The sequence below is a fragment of the Acipenser ruthenus genome, chromosome 4, assembly GCF_902713425.1.
Source record: "Acipenser ruthenus chromosome 4, fAciRut3.2 maternal haplotype, whole genome shotgun sequence".
NCBI lineage: Eukaryota > Metazoa > Chordata > Actinopteri > Acipenseriformes > Acipenseridae > Acipenser > Acipenser ruthenus.
Genome location: NC_081192.1, coordinates 49,881,992 through 49,898,702, shown reverse-complemented (window position 1 = coordinate 49,898,702; position 16,711 = coordinate 49,881,992). Strand labels below are relative to the sequence as shown.

Below are 16,711 nucleotides of genomic sequence, written 5' to 3'. Positions count from 1 at the left end.
CAATTATTTCTGTATCTGATGCTGACTAAAACCAGGAAAAGTTAACATATTACCCCTGTTTTGGCCTCTTTACACTGGCTCCCTGTGCAGTACAGAATTGATTTTAAGATTTTGCTGTTAACTTACAAGGCCTTGAATGGATTAGCACCTAGTTATTTGCAGGATTTACTGAGATCACAGGATGTGGGGCTGCTGGTTATTCCTAGGGTCAACAAAAGCAACATGGGAGGAAGGGCTTTTTCTTGTAGAGCTCTGAAATTCTGGAATGCTCTGCCTTCATTTGTCAGGGAAGCTGGGACCGTTACAGTTTTCAAGTCAAGACTAAAAACATACTTTTATAAAATGGCTTTCTTATCTTAGTGGGTTTTAATGTAACTTTAAAATTGCTGCTTTTCTATTATTATGTCTATACTCTTAATTAAATCTGTTATTTAAATGGTCTGATTGTTGCAGTTGTATGTGTGACATGTTATACAAATGTAGTATGGTTTGTTCTTTTTTCTGCTATGTACTGTAAAGTGCTTTGCGATACTTTTGTATAAAAAGTGCTATATGAATGCCAGAAATAAATAAATAAATAAATACATGTAATGAAAAACTGACACCAATTTAAAAATCTAACATGAAATACTGTACTACTATTATGGCTTCCGCTAGACTTGTGCGATATAATTTTGTAGTTTCTTTGATTACATAATGTTAAATAAAATATCTAAATGATGTTTATATTATGGGGCACCAAGTGTCAAAAAAAGGCACAAATATTTGACCATGTGTAGTTTTTTCCAGATTTAACTTAAAATCACATAATTTTTCATAGATTTAACCAAAACATTTTTTTTTTCAGATTTAGCTTAATACATAAATGGTAACAAAAACATAATTAAAAGTTTTGAAATGTGTACTTTCAGATATAATTTTTAAATATTGAAAAGTCGTATCCCAAATGTAACATTTAAAGTCAATATGACAAATCTGGGGAAAAAAATGCTCAGTATTTAAATCTTTTATTTTCACACTTGGCGAGTCAACATTTAGCTAACAGATAAATCTGAAATACATTTTAAAGTTATTTTCAGCATTTTAAAGTTAATTCTTTGTCGTTTGCAATTTAATCTGAAAAAATAAATGTTTTTTGCAAAATAAATATTTATTTGGCAGCTAAATCCGAAACTAACAAGCAAATGATTCCTGCCCATTTAAGCATTTAACGTAGGCATTCTTTGAATAGAGGAGGTGGGGAAGCAATGGAGAGCAGTGCTGCCAATTGAGCAGCTTTTTAGCAGTGAGGAGTAGTGGTTAGGGCTCTGGACTCTTGACCAGAGGGTCGTGGGTTCAGTCCCAGGTAGGGGACACTGCTGCTGTACCCTTGAGCAAGGTACTTTACCTAGATTGCTCCAGTAAAAACCCAACTATATAAATGGGTAATTGTATGTAAAAAATAATGTAATTGTATGTAAAAATAATGTGATATATTTCTTAGCGTTTGCTAAGAAATAAATAATAATAATAATAATTCAATTTTGCGGGAGAGAATGATGGTAGGCAGGTTGTCTATTTTTAGGTGGTTTTAGCAAAATGCTGTGGTTCTGTAGAAACTATTCATCATTTATTGGTCTTGGAATGTATCTAGAAGACAGTCTGATTGCTATAAACACACCTAGCAACTGAGAAAATAAAATTAACCGCCAGCTGGGAAAATAACAAGTTCCACTGAGACTTGTTTGATCAGTCTTTAGTTTAAAGACCCTTCACTTCATTACTATGAAATCGCATAGCAGTTAGAACCATGCATAAATCCAAGTAGTAGGTTAGTCTAATACTATAGGCCTTCCACACAGTAGTCCAACACTATACTGGACAAACTTTGTGGCCTCAAACAAATCAAAAATAAATTTAGCTTCATTATACATTTAGGCTGAACTGCTCATTTGTTTATTTATCTGATCTTGCTAACCCATTGTTGCTCAGCTCCCTGTCAATTGGTGTCTGTAACAGTGAGGGAGTCTTGATTCTGAGATGTCAATAAAAGAAGTAGGAAACACTGTATTCAAACATATGTCTCAATAAAAGAATATGACCAATGCTGCAGATGTAGAGAACATGTTTCATCTCCATTACTCATAGCTGTGTGTCTTTCCAGGAAAGTGCAAATTGTGTGGCACGGTGCATATCCAAATGTACTGCATCCTGTGCTTCAATGGATACCCAACCTTCCTGTGTTGTATACATTGTTTAAAGGTTTATTTTAATAAGTAGAAGTGGCATGAGCACGGCAAAACATGTGGCTGGTTTTCAGGATTGATTAGCTCAGAACAGCATTAAGCCTGTTAACAATTTTCTCTCCCTCATTGCTGAGATGTAAACTACCAAAAGACAAGACTGTGATCTACTGCCAATGATGAACTCATAAGTGTGATATCTTCAAGGGTTTTGGTGCACCAGGATCAAGATTGTTTGGCACACAGTGGATGTGCTTGTTGAGCCACAAGAAACCATGCTGTTTTTTGTTTTAGTTTTTTCTTACAGCTTTCTGTATTAAGTGTTTTCAGCATGCACATCTCTGTCTGATGATGATTACATGGTTTATACAAGAAATCCTTTAATAGCGCACACACAAAGTAGACTATTACTTGTGTAACTCATGAGTTTGTGTTTAGAATTGCCATGAGAAATGCATTTGTTTATTTAAATAAATGATGTTCAAGAACAACAATGTTAAATAACACAATGTCCTTGTTAAAATGGGTTCAATTAAATATACTGCAGCTGGTTCTGATAATATGTAGTTATTATACCGCTTAAATCGGGATGCCTCGGGAGAAGGAAAAATATCCTGAATAAGCGGCTGACCCAATTAAACGAGAGGCAGTTGAGACGACCTTAGCCACACTTTTTTGATTCTTAATGAAAAGAAAAAGAATGAAATCACATCACATTATGATTAAATGTTAAATGCATCATTTAAAATGCGAGTCAATGTTTTTTTTTTATTTATTACTAAACAAAAGGAATTGCACCTGTGATATTGGCACGCCAACTTTCTTTGCAACACCAGCCTTGCAAACCACAGGAGGCTCCTCCTTCTTCAAGAGTTCAACGTTGTTTAGCGAAATCATGTACTCACTGCACTGTGCTACACAACCAATCTAGCTCTGAAAATTGATCTCTGTTCATCATTTGAAAATACTGTATCCCAACAAAGCGAAGTCCCAATTAAACAACATAAATAGCACTGAAGAACCGTCTCCCAGAGTTGTGTCCCATTTAAGCAGCAATCCCGATTATCAGTATCCCGATTAGACAGCGTCGAATCATGTCCATTCTAAAGCACCACATTTCACTGCATGCAGTTTTATCAATGTTTGTTCTACTATTAGAAGTAATCAAGCTCATCTAAACTATTTAAAATATAAATTATTCTTGTTTACATGGCTATTTACCGAAAATATGTCCTCTAGTTCATGCATGTGTTCTTCCTCAGTGAGGAAAAAGCTATTCTTCATAGTAGAAAATGACTTTTTTTTTAAATGTCATGCCTTTGGCAGTGACCGAAACAGTATAGATCTTCTTTGGAAAAGGATTCAGTAGAATCTTTTGATTTTGTTCAGCAGCAGTAGATTGCAAAACTGTACAGTTAATGACACACATCTCTCAGCTCTATAAGACAATATCTTTTGCTGTCGATAAACAATGAAAGTACTTTTTGCACTCTTTTTCTTCAACAGTGAAGTCTACATTAGAACTTCAAATTTTGGAGTGAGCATTGTTTTTGCTATGCGTATCTGGAATTCTGTGTCCTTGGTGAACTTTTGTCTACATTCCATCAAGGCATATATCCTTTAGAAAGTGAAACCACCCAATGAAAACCTGGAGACACTCCATCTTTGGAGCATAAGGCCCCTTCAAAAGAGTCAAAAGTGGGACCAATATTATAGAAGGTGCGATGTACTGCCATCTGGGAACAGGACATCTTATTGTGGTAAACAAGTTCAAACCAATAAAGAAATGCATTGTCAGATTTCACACTCACATTTCTCTTCAAATGAAGCTCCAGTGCTGATTTTTGAAGTTCCTCAGATACCTGCAAGTATCGAGTTACATAATATCACATTTGCGGTGTAACATTGATGTCTGAAATTGTTCTGATATTTCTAAAGCTTTTGCTCCAATACAAATTTATTCTAGTAACTTCTGAACTTTATGTAATTCTAGGGTTACAATTTCACAGAGCCAAAAATCATCTAACACCTTTTCTGAAGAGGAAGGGTCCTTTTCATGTAAAATGAAGGGAAGCAATAAAGCAATTAAGCACACTGCTTCTGAAAATGATGGGCCTATGAATTCAGCAAATCATACACAAAAAGAAAATTATTTCATCTACAGAATAACTAGCACTAGATAAAAAGACATTGTTGCTAATTGATGTGTTTCCCATGTGGTGAGATTTTAATAATTTATTCCACCTAGCATTTAACAAAGTCTTTGGAGTAAGAAAATAAACAAACTGTGTGCTGGAGAAAGAAAAAAAACCCTCCCAAAATGAAATAACTATTCCTACTTTAAATAAACTTTCCACATGGCAGGTTCTATTACACACAAACTGGGTGGAATGAACCGTGATTTAAACTCATCTGGAAATGCTTCAGATTCAAATCAGAATCAGAACAGAAATGTTTCAACAGCAACCCTGTAATGGAATCACTGTTTTATAGAGAAACTTTGGCTGGAGAATGTTTATATAGTGGAGACAACACTGAATGTAAAACTGTAAAATATTTTCACTGGGACCCTAATTCTGTGAAGTTCACACAGACATGGATTAGTTCATTGTTAAGTGGCAAAAGGTTCAGGTTGTCAGAGGTTATCTAAGAGGGGAACCATACCAGTAAACTATGTCAGTTTACTATGCCTTTGTGACAAAGAGTGAATGAATCTGAATCAACAATCTCCCTCTCGACCTGTGAGAGCACTGTACAGCGGAATTGCGTGCCCCGTACTGAATGTTTCGGCAGTTCATTCCGGGGGCAGTCGGAAGCCGGCTATTCAGGAAAGGCATGGCGTGACGGTGCCAGGAGTCCCCGCCCTAGTACGGTAAGCAAAGTTTCATTCATGAATAGGAGGAGACGTGATTGAACTAGCTATCGGAGGGGGCGGGGCTGAGGGTACTTTAGGGGGACGTGACGCTATAATCAGTTCCTTTGTTGTGGTTGATGGGAGGAAACGAGGACTGTTTGGAAGGAGAGTTAAGTGTTTTGTTTGTTTTTGCAACCGTGTGTGTTTTGTCTTTGTCAGACTGATTAAGCACGGATCTGGGAGCTGCAGACTGAGGCCAACGATTCACCCGGACTTCACCGCACCTGCACTTGAGCATCATTGTATCCAGCACCGCACCTGCACTTGAGCACTCACTGTCCGGAGACGTGTCTGTGTTTGTGTTGTGTTTGTGTTTTGGGATTATTATTTCGGGACTGCAACCCCTTGTTTTGGCGCTGGCAATACCCATTGCTGGGTAGAGTCAGCTTTATTATTTAATTACTGGTCAAGGAATAAAAAGGAACTTGAACCGTGAACTTTGTGTTTTGTCCTTGTCTGCAGCACCTGCATCACCCATTCACCACGCACTACAACCCACACGTTCACACGTGGTGTCATTACGGGAGATGGACGTTGCTACGCTCACTGCGCTGTTGCAAGCGCTGGAACAGAGACGGGAGACGGAGGAGAGGCAAAGGGAGGAGAGATACACGGCGCCGATAGAAAGGGTCGGGCTAGGGAACGCACGTCAGGCACCAGCGGTACCTGTGATGGCGCCCCCTAAGGCACGGGCGCAGAAGATGACAGCAGAGGATGACCCCGAGGCGTACTTGGTTGCCTTTGAGCGGTTGGCCACCACTGCGCAATGGCCAAAGGAGTACTGGGCCAGTCAATTGGGTCCCTGTCTGAGCGGGGAGGCTCAGGCAGCGTACCAAGCCATGACTGACGAGGAGGCTAGCCAGTACGACCTAGTCAAGCGGGCCATCCTCCAACGCCTCAACATCACGGGGGAAACCCATCGGCTGCATTTCCGGGAATACCGGAGACCACGCGAGACCCGTCCCAGGGTGGTCGCCCAGAAACTGTGTGAACACATGGTGCACTGGCTTAGCCCTGCACAAAAGACCGGTGCACAGATGGGCGAGGCAATAGTCTTGGAGCAGTTCTGCCATGTGTTCGGCACGGAGACACAGGACTGGATACGGCGTCACAACCCAGACACCCTGGAGGCCGTCGTCAAACTGGCGGAGGACTTTGAGGACTCCCGGGTCTCCATCAAAACAGGACTACTGAACCCTCTTCTTCCTCTCACCAGCCGAGGAGCAGCGCCCGCAGTACCACCAACACCTTCTCCTCCCCTGGGACCCCGACCGGCCAAACCACCGATTCCAATGGGCCGACCCACCTCCTCACCATGGAGTCAGCGGTTGGCCCCCAGCTGGGGTAGATTTGCTACCCCCGACCCACTGCCTTATCAGCAGCAGGACAGATCGCTAACCCCAGTGCCTTCTGCCCCTAGTATTGTCTGTTTTAGGTGCCATGAACCTGGACACATCGCCCGCATGTGCCCCTCGGCAATGGAGTGCAACGTGGCCACATGCTATCTGGCATGTGAAGCAGGTAAGGAACGGGGAAATGGTTGGGAGGGGCCTTGTATTATTGATGTGGTGGTTGGTAATGTGAGTACCCAGGCTTTAGTGGACTCAGAGTGTCACAGACCTTAATTCAGACGTCTCTCTTAGGCGGTATGTCGTGGCAGCCACAAGGTGGCAATCTCCTGCATCCATGGAGACACGGCGACATATCCCACCCTAAAAGCATACGTGTTGATAGGTCAGACACAACGCCACCTCACAGTGGGGGTGGTGGAAAGGCTGCCGCATCCCGTAATTCTGGGCCGGGACTGGCCACAGTATCGGCAATTAATCCAGAAGGCAGTCCCGACCGCACACGTAACCGTGGCAGACAGAGCAGGGGAAACGATTGGTGAGATTTTTCCCCTGCAAGCTGACCTGTTCTCTTCCCTTTTTCGTCCTAGGAAAACAAAGAGAGACGGATCGAAAAATGGGAAGGTGCGTCTCTGAAACGAGGCTGGGGACTGGTGGAGAGAGCGTGGATGGTATCAAACGCCACTCGAAGGGAGTCGGTACGCAGTGTGACCGAGAGGGCGAGGTTACTGGGCCATCCAGGGCAGATGTTACTCCCGCCCCTCTCAATGTACTGGACATGTGGGGCTCAAGCGCGGACCTAATGTGGGACCAGAAAAACGACCCCACACTGGTGCACGCTTGGGGACAGGTCCGGTCTATTGAAGGTAAGGATGTTGAAGGCGCTGGGGCGCTGGTATATCCGCACTTCATTATCAAGGGGCAATTACTGTATAGGGTAAACCCTGCCCCGGGCACAGGACAGCCTGTAACACAATTGATGGTTCCTCCTTCCTGTCGGCCCGAGGTCATGAGGCTGGCGCATGACATCCCCTTTGCAGGACACTTGGGAGCCGACTAGACGAGGGAACGCATATTGGCTCTATTTTATTGTGGAGGGCTTCATAGTGAAGTGTCGAAATATGTAGCCACCTGCCCAGACTACCAGCGAGTAGCGCCGGGTCGAGTGCGCCCCGCCCCTTTGGTCCCACTGCCAATAATTTCCACTCCCTTTGAGCGCATTGCAATGGACATAGTGGGCCCTTTGCTACCTTCTGACTCCGGGTATACGCACATATTAGTAGTGGTGGATTATGCAACGCGATACCCGGAGGCAGTTCCATTGAGGTCCACTAGTGCTGCTGCAATAGCCAAAGAATTAGTGCAGATTATGTCGAGAGTAGGGATCCCCAAAGAGATACTGACTGATCACAGGACTAACTTTCTGTCTCGAATGCTACAGCAGGTGTATAAAATGTTAAAAATACGTCCCATCCGGACTTCTGTTTATCATCCACAGTCAGACGGTTTGGTGGAACGTTTTAACCAAACATTAAAGCAGATGCTGAGACGATTTGTGAATCAGGAGCAGAAACATTGGGCATCGCTTCTCCACTACCTCCTTTTTGCAGTGAGAGAGGTGCCACAGAGTTCGACAGGGTTCTCCCCCTTTGAGCTCTTGTACGGTCGACAGCCTTGCGGCATCCTCGATCTGTTGAGAGAGGGGTGGGAAGAACACAAAAGCTCGTCCAAAAACGTAGTACAACATGTGCTCCTACTCCGTGATCGCCTGGATTTGGTCGGTCGTTTGGCCCAGGACAATTTAAAATCGGCTCAGCACCGGCAACAGCAGCATTACAACAAAAATGCACGGATTCGGACCTTTCGGCCAGGAGACAAGGTAATGCTGCTTCTTCCCACGTCGGAATCCAGGCTATATGCTAAATGGCAGGGGCCATATTAGGTGATTCGGGCTATAGGGAAAGTGAATTATGAAATTCGGCAGCCCGACCGCCGCAACGAACAGGAAATTTACCATGTCAATTTATTAAAGCCCTGGCAGGCAAGGGAAGCCTTATTTATAGCCCCAGGTGAGGTAGAGGATGACCCTGTATAGAGGCTCCTAGCATACAGAACATTCCGATGGGGGAACAGTTACTCCCAGATCAACAGAGAGATCTGCGCAGGTTAATTGAGGAATTCAGTGATGTTTTTTCTGATAAGCCCGGCAGAACTAATCTCGTTGAATATGACATTGTCTCTCCCCCAGGTGTCACAGTGCGAGAGAGACCCTACCGGATCCCGGAAAGTCGACGAGGTGGCGTTCGCAAAGAGGTGCGGGCGATGCCTGAGCTTGGGGTGACTGAGCCTTCCAGGAGCGAGTGGTGCAGTCCAATTGTGCTAGTGGCCAAAAAGGATGGCACCAACCGCTTCTGTGTTGATTTCCGCAAGGTGAACGCTATTGCCAAGTTCGATGCATATCCCATGCCTCGGGTCGACGAGCTTATCGACAGACTTGGAACGGCGAGGTTCATTTCGACTTTGGACCTGACGAAGGGATACTGGCAGATCCCCTTAACCTGCAGATCACGTAAGAAAACTACATTTTCTACCCCTGATGGTCTGTTTCATTTCACAACCATGCCGTTTGGGCTACATGGTGCACCCGCTGCCTTTCAGAGACTAATGGACCAGGTTTTACAGCCACATTGTGAATATGCAGCAGCGTATATTGATGATATGGTGATTTACAGCTCCACCTGGCGGGAGCATTTGGCTAGGGTCGCAGCCGTCTTGCAGTCTCTGACGGTAGCCCGGCTGACAGCCAACTTGGGTAAATGTGCATTTGCCAAAGAAGAAACCCAATATTTAGGATTTATTATGGGACATGGGCAGGTGAAACACGTCGCCACCAAAGTCCAGGCTTTGATGGGTGCGGCAATCCCGAAAACCAAGTCCCAGGTGAGGTCTCTATTGGGGTTGGCCGGTTATTACCGCCGATTCATCCCCGAGTACGCCACAGCGGTCAACCCCCTAGTGAACCTCACTAAAAAGAGCACACCAAATTTAATTAAATGGACAGGAGAATGTCAGGGGGCCTTTAAGCAACGACTCTGCCAAGCCCCTGCCCAAATCACACCAGATTTGGATAAGGAATTCCTCCTCCACACCAACGCTTCGGATGTTGGTTGGGGGCGGTCTTGTCCCAGCCGGTCTATGGAGTAGAACACCCAATCCTGTATATAAGTAAAAAAATGCTCCCTCGGGAGCGCAACTACTCCGTCATAGAAAAGGAATGTCTGGCCATTAAATGGGCCACTCAGATGTTACGCTATTACCTCTTGGGTCATTCATTCAATCTTGTCACTGACCACGCCCCACTCAGATGGTTAAGCACGATGAAGGATAGCAACGCCCTGACAACTCGGTGGTATCTGGCGCTGCAACCCTTCATGTATTTCATGACACATCGTGCCGGGAGAGATCATCAAAATGCGGATTACTTTTCCCGGGAGGGGGGTGTAATGGGCAAGGTAGATTCAGTCGAGTGTTCCTTCGGCTCCACTCTGAGTGGTGGGATATGTGACAAAGAGCGAATGAATCTGAATCAACAATCTCCCTCTCGACCTGTGAGAGCACTGTACAGCAGGAATTGCGTGCCCCGCACTGAATGTTTCGGCAGTTCATTCCAGGGGCAGTCGGAAGCCAGCCATTCAGGAAAGGGATGGCGTCACGGTACCAGGAGTCCCCGCCCTAGTACGGTAAGCAAAGTTTCATTCATGAATAGGAGGAGACGTGATTGAACTAGCTATCGGAGGGGGCGGGGCTGAGGGTACTTTAGGGGGACGTGACGCCATAATCAGTTCCTTTGTTGTGGTTGATGGGAGGAAACGAGGACTGTTTGGAAGGAGAGTTAAGTGTTTTGTTTGTTTTTGCAACCATGTGTGCTTTGTCTTTGTCAGACTGATTAAGCACGGATCTGGGAGCTGCAGACTGAGGCCAGCGATTCACCCGGACTTCACCGCTCCTGCACTTAACCGGCATCATTGTATCCAGCACCGCACCTGCACTCGAGCACTCACTGTCCGGAGACGTGTCTGTGTTGTGTTTGTGTTTTGCGATTATTATTTCAGGACTGCAACCCCTTGTTTTGGCGCTGGCAATACCCATTGCTGGGTAGAGCCAGCTTTATTATTTAATTACTGGTCAAGGAATAAAAGGAACTTGAACCGTGAACTTTGTGTTGTGTCCCTGTCTGCAGCACCTGCATCACCCATTCACCACGCACTACAACCCACACGTTCACAGCCTTCCATATGATTCGCATCTTGATATGGGCTATTTTAGCTGCAGTTCAAGCCATATTTTGAAACCAGTCGTGTTGTAAAATGTCAGTAAGTTAGTCAGGTGATTGATTGCAACCACCTTAGCTTAACATCTTTGAGTCCTCCTTGAGCCCATTTTTAAAGCTAGTCTTACTGCAGCACTACAGCATACTCATTATGGTTTGCTTACATTTGGGCCAAGTAAAAGAAAGAAGACAACTGCCTTTGGAGCACTGAAAGAAGGCTCTCAGTCTGCCAAATCTGTGATGGAATGTGTGGAAAGAAGTGTTGCTGAGCAGTACACGCCAAACTGTGGGAGGCCTGTGAGGATCAACAAACACTAGCACCAGATAATATTTATTTGAAACTGAGGAACAGAATGACATGCAATAACATGAATGTACTGAAAATAAAAAATACAAATGTAGGCTTATGTCACTGTCACTGCGTGGTGTGTGGCATTCAGCTGTGTTAAATGTCACCCTAAGGAGGAGAAAAAACATGAAGGAGTGATAACAAACACTTTAAAATCCTTTTTTTTCATCTGATATTGGCTTTAGCCACAATTACTGGTCCTCTTATCATCGCGCTGAACACATTTAAGTTATTTGCTTAAATTAAAGGATGTTCTGATTTTTCAAGCACCACCTATCGGTTGTTGTTTACTGGTACGGTGCCACTTCCTGTGTGGCTTTTGGATTTAAACGCCATGTACACTGTGGTGGGTTTGTTTTGTAACAAGCCTACAAACTGCAAGGTTTTGAGAACTGCTTATTTTATTTTTTTAATATTTGAAAATGTACTTTAAACAGGACAGCAGTAGATGTAGATGGTGCTGGGCTATGCAGGGTTTGTCGCTGACCTAGTGAACAGCTTCCATAGGCTGGGTTTCAGCACAGTGTTCTCGAAAGGAGGTAAATAAATTTGATGTATTTTTATCTTTTCTTATTACATGCTTTTTCTACAATTTCGCTGATTTGATTGTGTAGACAAAGTAGGACCATATAAAATATATTCTGATTTTTATAATGAGGAAATGTGTGGTATACAGGTAGCACTATAATACCAGTCACAGGTGAACCTGACAGTATGTATTATCGGTATTGTATACTGTTGCCCCCCCTAGACGTTGACTGCAGTACCTCTTGTGCTGATGATGACAGTCCCAGAATGGGGTTGCTTTTTGCCTCCAGACTGACATATGTATTGCTTAGTTATAATTCAAAGTGTTGATGAATAATGCATGTGTGTATCTGTTCATCTACAACTTCAATACATAATACTGCATTTCTTTGGGGAGTTATCACTCACCACTATTACCCCAGTCTTTACATACATCAATTGGGGCAACCACCCTGGTGCAAGAGCATGAAACTAGAAACTGGCATTTTTTGCTAAAGCATTTAGTTCCTTCAACCACATATAGGTTTTTCCTAGATAAAGAGCACCACTGCTGAGTCCAGTGCTACCCTGTGCAGGCTCTGTCAATCAGGATGAAGGCTTGTGCAGTGCGTCCACACACACACACACGTGCTCACACACACAAACACACACATGCTCACACACACACACACACACACACACACACACACACACACTCACACGCTCACGCACACACACACGCTCACACACACCTCATTTAAATTCATATAAATGGAACGATAATGTAATCATTTACCTTGGAAAATGAGTTTGTTTCAACTTCCTTGGCTGTACCTAGATGTGACAAAGATAAAGGTTTTGTTTTAATTTGTTATTCCAAGAAACAGATAAACTACCTGAAAGGAAATTTTGAAAAATCAGCAAAAAATGTTAACTCCTTATCAAGGTATCTCATTTAGTAAAATGCCAAGCATAGACAAGGGAACTGAACAAATAAACACACATTCCAGCTTCTAGTTTATCTCTTTGCGCACTGTCGTTCAGTGCAGGCTGGAATTGGATCAGCATCAGATAATGCAAACCATCTCTGACAAACATAACAAACTACAGAAAAAAACCCCACAGCTGTGGAGCCTAGGGTTTATGATATGAAAACAGACATTTAGAATTCAATTCTATCTCTGTTCTCACATTCCATTAGTCACCTTACAGTCTGTGTGATGGGTGGAATTGATAGGTAGCCACTGCTAACTGTTCCAGGCGTTCTACGAAGATAGCAACAGGAAATATTTGCTTGCTGAGTTAGTCATAATTTGTTGCCACCCAAGGCAAACTACATTAATCCTTTATAGTACAAAAAAATATACCCAACATTTCGCTGCATGCATGTGTGAGATGTAGCCTGGGAGAATAATTGGATTTGAAACGAAGCCAAAAATGTTCCACTTGCATTTGGCAAACAGCAAAGACTTTTCACCAGGTCTTCTGTTTAACATTCAGCATTCCTGTCCTATTGAAATCTTAGCTATGCCTTCTGTGTTTACATTACATTATTTAGACAAGACACTGTACACTGACTAAATGTACATTGTCTTGCAGATAAAATGAAACCTGTAGGACCCTGTGACAGGGTAGCCGAGGGTTGACGTCCCCAGATCAGATGAGAGGGGTATTGCTGCAGAAAGAAGGATCCCACAGTGTAGCTCTCACAGGCAGCTCATACAGAGTAGTGCTGCGTGCGCATCATTATATGCTACAGCCCAATCACACGATAAGGGTAAAAATTTAGGTACTAAAACAAAGTTTATTTCATAACAATAACCTAACCCTAAACCTAAGGTTCATGGGGTATTATGGTCACATGGTAGGGGTGTTGAGGGTGAATGAAGCACAACGTGAATGAGTTGCGCACGCAGCACTACCCTGTGTAAGCTCCCCTGTGATAGCTACGCTGTGCGAGCATTTGTTCTGCAACTATAACTTGGGGCAGTTGGAAGGGACTTTCAGCAGGAGTATGAGTAAGGGATACACATGTGCAGACTACATCCACAGGCAGTGTTCTTGGCCGGCTCCATGCTGAGATTCCCGTCTTCGGGGCTTCCAAATAGAGTAGTGTTTTCAGCATTGTGGGTTTGTTTTACAGTCCACATTTCTGCAAATATGTTTATGTATAGTGTAAGGAGCACGAGTCGGAGCTACTCTGAACACCAGCTGACAGGCGTGTTTCTGTAAACTAAAGAGTGGAGTTTGATGCTGCAGAGATATTCTGTCCGTCTCCATGTTGACACTTATCCAGTTAGCAAGTAACTACAATATATTTTTATTTAAGTTATATGTTGAATAGCCTAGACTATCCTGTGGTCCATTGTGTCATTTCTCCATTTAGTAGCTTATTTATATATTTGTGGGGGTAGGCATGCAACTTTGGGGGTCAATGCTACCGATGTGTGTTGAGCTTTGATTCTGCACTCCATGTGCAGGTTACATTTCAGTGTAGACCCGTCTGAGGAATATTGACATTAGCAGTTTTTAAACTATAAATAGCCTGGCTAAATGGCGGTCGGGAGTTCAGTTCGAAGCAACAGAGAAGCAAACCAAGTGCGAGAAGGAGAGCGGGTCGGGCGAGGAGAAGAGGGAATGGGCTTGCCCCAGATTCGGCTGCTGGAGCGGGGCTGAAGCAAAGCTCAAGTGTCTCGTCTCCCAGAGAAAGCTGCAGCTTCTCTCGCAGCAAAAAAGTAAATACATTAGGAAAGATAACCACATAATAGGCCTGTGGCAAGATAGCAGCAGAGGGAATACTCAGAGACAGAAAATGCAGTGAAACAAAAATATTTTAATTGATAAAAAAACACAAAATAAAAAGGCACGAGGGCCAAACAAAAGGTATAAACACCAAACAAAGGCTTTCAAACAAAACACGGAACAAAATAAATCAAATTAAACAAGTATTTCTACAGAAAACACTTACTCTGTGTCTCTTCGAACAAAACCACTCCAAACCACACTTCCCGACAAAGGGTTACAGCCACATTCTCACATGTATTTTGCAGGGAGGAATTTAACCCCCTCCCTGCCGATCCAAATCAAACAAGAATTCTAATGAAAATCATAATGAAAAAAAACAGTAAAAATAACAATAATAAGCACAAATTATAGAGGCGAGCTGGCACCCCATCACAAGGCCCAATATTTATTTAGTTATAAAACAAATGCTGAATAAGATGTATGTGTTATAAAGTGCCAGCACAGCTTTTCTTCAGTTCAGATACTGTATCAAAAGGGCGAGACAGAAACAGAAGTTAGACTGAGAAGTTGTTTACAGTTTGAAAAACACCGGTACTATATTTACTGTAGAAATATTGCATGAATCAAATATTGCATGCTGTAAAAGGGTTATATCTGAGGCGTCTTATAATCGAGAGTCTTATAGTGAAGGGAGCACTGTATTCCAATATAGCATTTGTGCTATATTGGTAATGAATGCACAGGTGGTTTTGCAGGGCACAAACACATTTTGTCATGTTGGAAAATATAAATTTTTGTGCAAAAGCACTCATTTTTGCGAGGCACAAATTTTGCGAGGGGATTGCGCATCGGAACCTGCAACAGAGAGATGGGTTAGTCTGGGACTTGGGCACTGAGAGCGTAAAGCAGGCCACGTCCCGAGTGAAGGAAGGACAGCGCCTCACGTGGTGAGGTAGAACAGGCGCATGAGCTACGTAAGGTAGTCCCTTCTGACTCACTCGGTGAGAACCCCCCTAGTGCGAGGACGAGTTAGCGTGGCTGACCTGAGGTCGGGGGAGTGGATCCGCACTTACCCCCCAGAGGATGGACCCCCGACTCAACGCAGAGATCCTCACCATGAGACAAACAATAGAGTCGCACCAGTGCATAACATAAAAGAAACAGCTGGAAAAGATAGGAAAGGAAGGGACATACGAGACAAACTGGAGAGGTTAAAATAGTGTTAGTGTGGTTTGGTTATGTAATTACCTGCCACTCTGTGGAGAGGAAAAAATCCCTTTCTAGAAGGGGAAAACCTCTGGTGGCCCCGGCGGTCAGGTGGCCCCCACTCCGGGCATGCTAGTTAATCTTTGATGGCTATTGCTATGTCGGTAGGGGATAAACAGATGTATGAATTGACTGCAACAGAGGACCAGTGGCCCATGTTTTTGATTATACGGAGATTGATGTTGGCTCTGGCTGCAGAAGTAGCTGCTCCGATCTAAAATTATTGGGGAGAAAGCCGGATCTGGAGACGAGAATGGTGAGAGCATCCTATGTGTTACTTAATACTGGATCGATCAGCGGTTTGCTACTATCATGTCTGCTTGGAATGGAGAAGGTGAACTCACATTCAGAGATTTGGGTTTCACAACTCCAGTCATTCTCCTAATAGTGGATCCTCAACTCATAATCAAGAAAGAATTCCAGTCTTGTACCACGTCTCTCACCATGTATTGATGCTTGTAGTATCTGAGTGGATGAGCGGACATATGACTAGATTGCCGAGGAAGTCAAGCGAAATGGCTGCCATGATCTGAGTATTGGAGGCAAGATGGAGCGTTGGGAGCTCTGGAGGAGGACAGTTGCAGATTTAAATGGTAAACTAAAGCAACTTTTGCATGTTGCAACAGTAAGCAGATCTGAAGAGGGAGTCGAAATCTGCTGTAGTGAGCAGTGATTAGGAGTAGAGAGTGGGATCTGCTGAACAGTGCAGAGATCTGAGGAAGTAAACGATGGAGTGCTGTCAGTAGTGTGCAGTGGCCCAGCTGTAGAAAGCAGAGATCTGCTGAAGCAGATCTGTACTAGTGAATGGTGGACTGCCATCAGTAGTGAGCAGTGGCGTGTTGTATTATTATTATTATTATTTATTTTCTAAGCAGACACCCTTATCCAGTTGTAGCGCGCAAGAGCTGCTGAATGTGGATATTGGTATTTGAGTGTTAAGGCGGTTTAGATGGAGCGAAGATGGGGCTGGCTTCGGGCAGAGATGAAGAATGCAAAGATCTGATGCCGCTGCAGAAGCTGAGAGGATGA

At 43.7% G+C, this 16,711-nt stretch overlaps 1 protein-coding gene across 1 annotated transcript; it reads left to right on the top strand.

The window, feature by feature from the left end:
- The first annotated feature begins 4,757 nt into the window (after nucleotides 1-4,757).
- On the top strand, nucleotides 4,758-16,711 carry LOC131737006 (uncharacterized). The gene is made up of 4 exons (XM_059023425.1): nucleotides 4,758-5,094; nucleotides 5,296-6,657; nucleotides 7,076-7,183; nucleotides 16,623-16,711. Exons 2-4 carry the CDS (start codon nucleotides 5,664-5,666, stop codon nucleotides 16,709-16,711), a joined length of 1,191 nt encoding a protein of 396 aa, XP_058879408.1. The 5' UTR covers nucleotides 4,758-5,094; nucleotides 5,296-5,663.

Bases quoted from the DNA above. Each gene is read 5' to 3' on its own strand.
- LOC131737006 (XM_059023425.1), top strand. From the start codon at position 5,664: ATGGACGTTGCTACGCTCACTGCGCTGTTGCAAGCGCTGGAACAGAGA. The intron at 6,658-7,075 runs GTAAGGAACGGG...TTTTCGTCCTAG, and splicing joins CTATCTGGCATGTGAAGCAG to GAAAACAAAGAGAGACGGAT. The intron at 7,184-16,622 runs GTACGCAGTGTG...TTGAGTGTTAAG, and splicing joins ACGCCACTCGAAGGGAGTCG to GCGGTTTAGATGGAGCGAAG.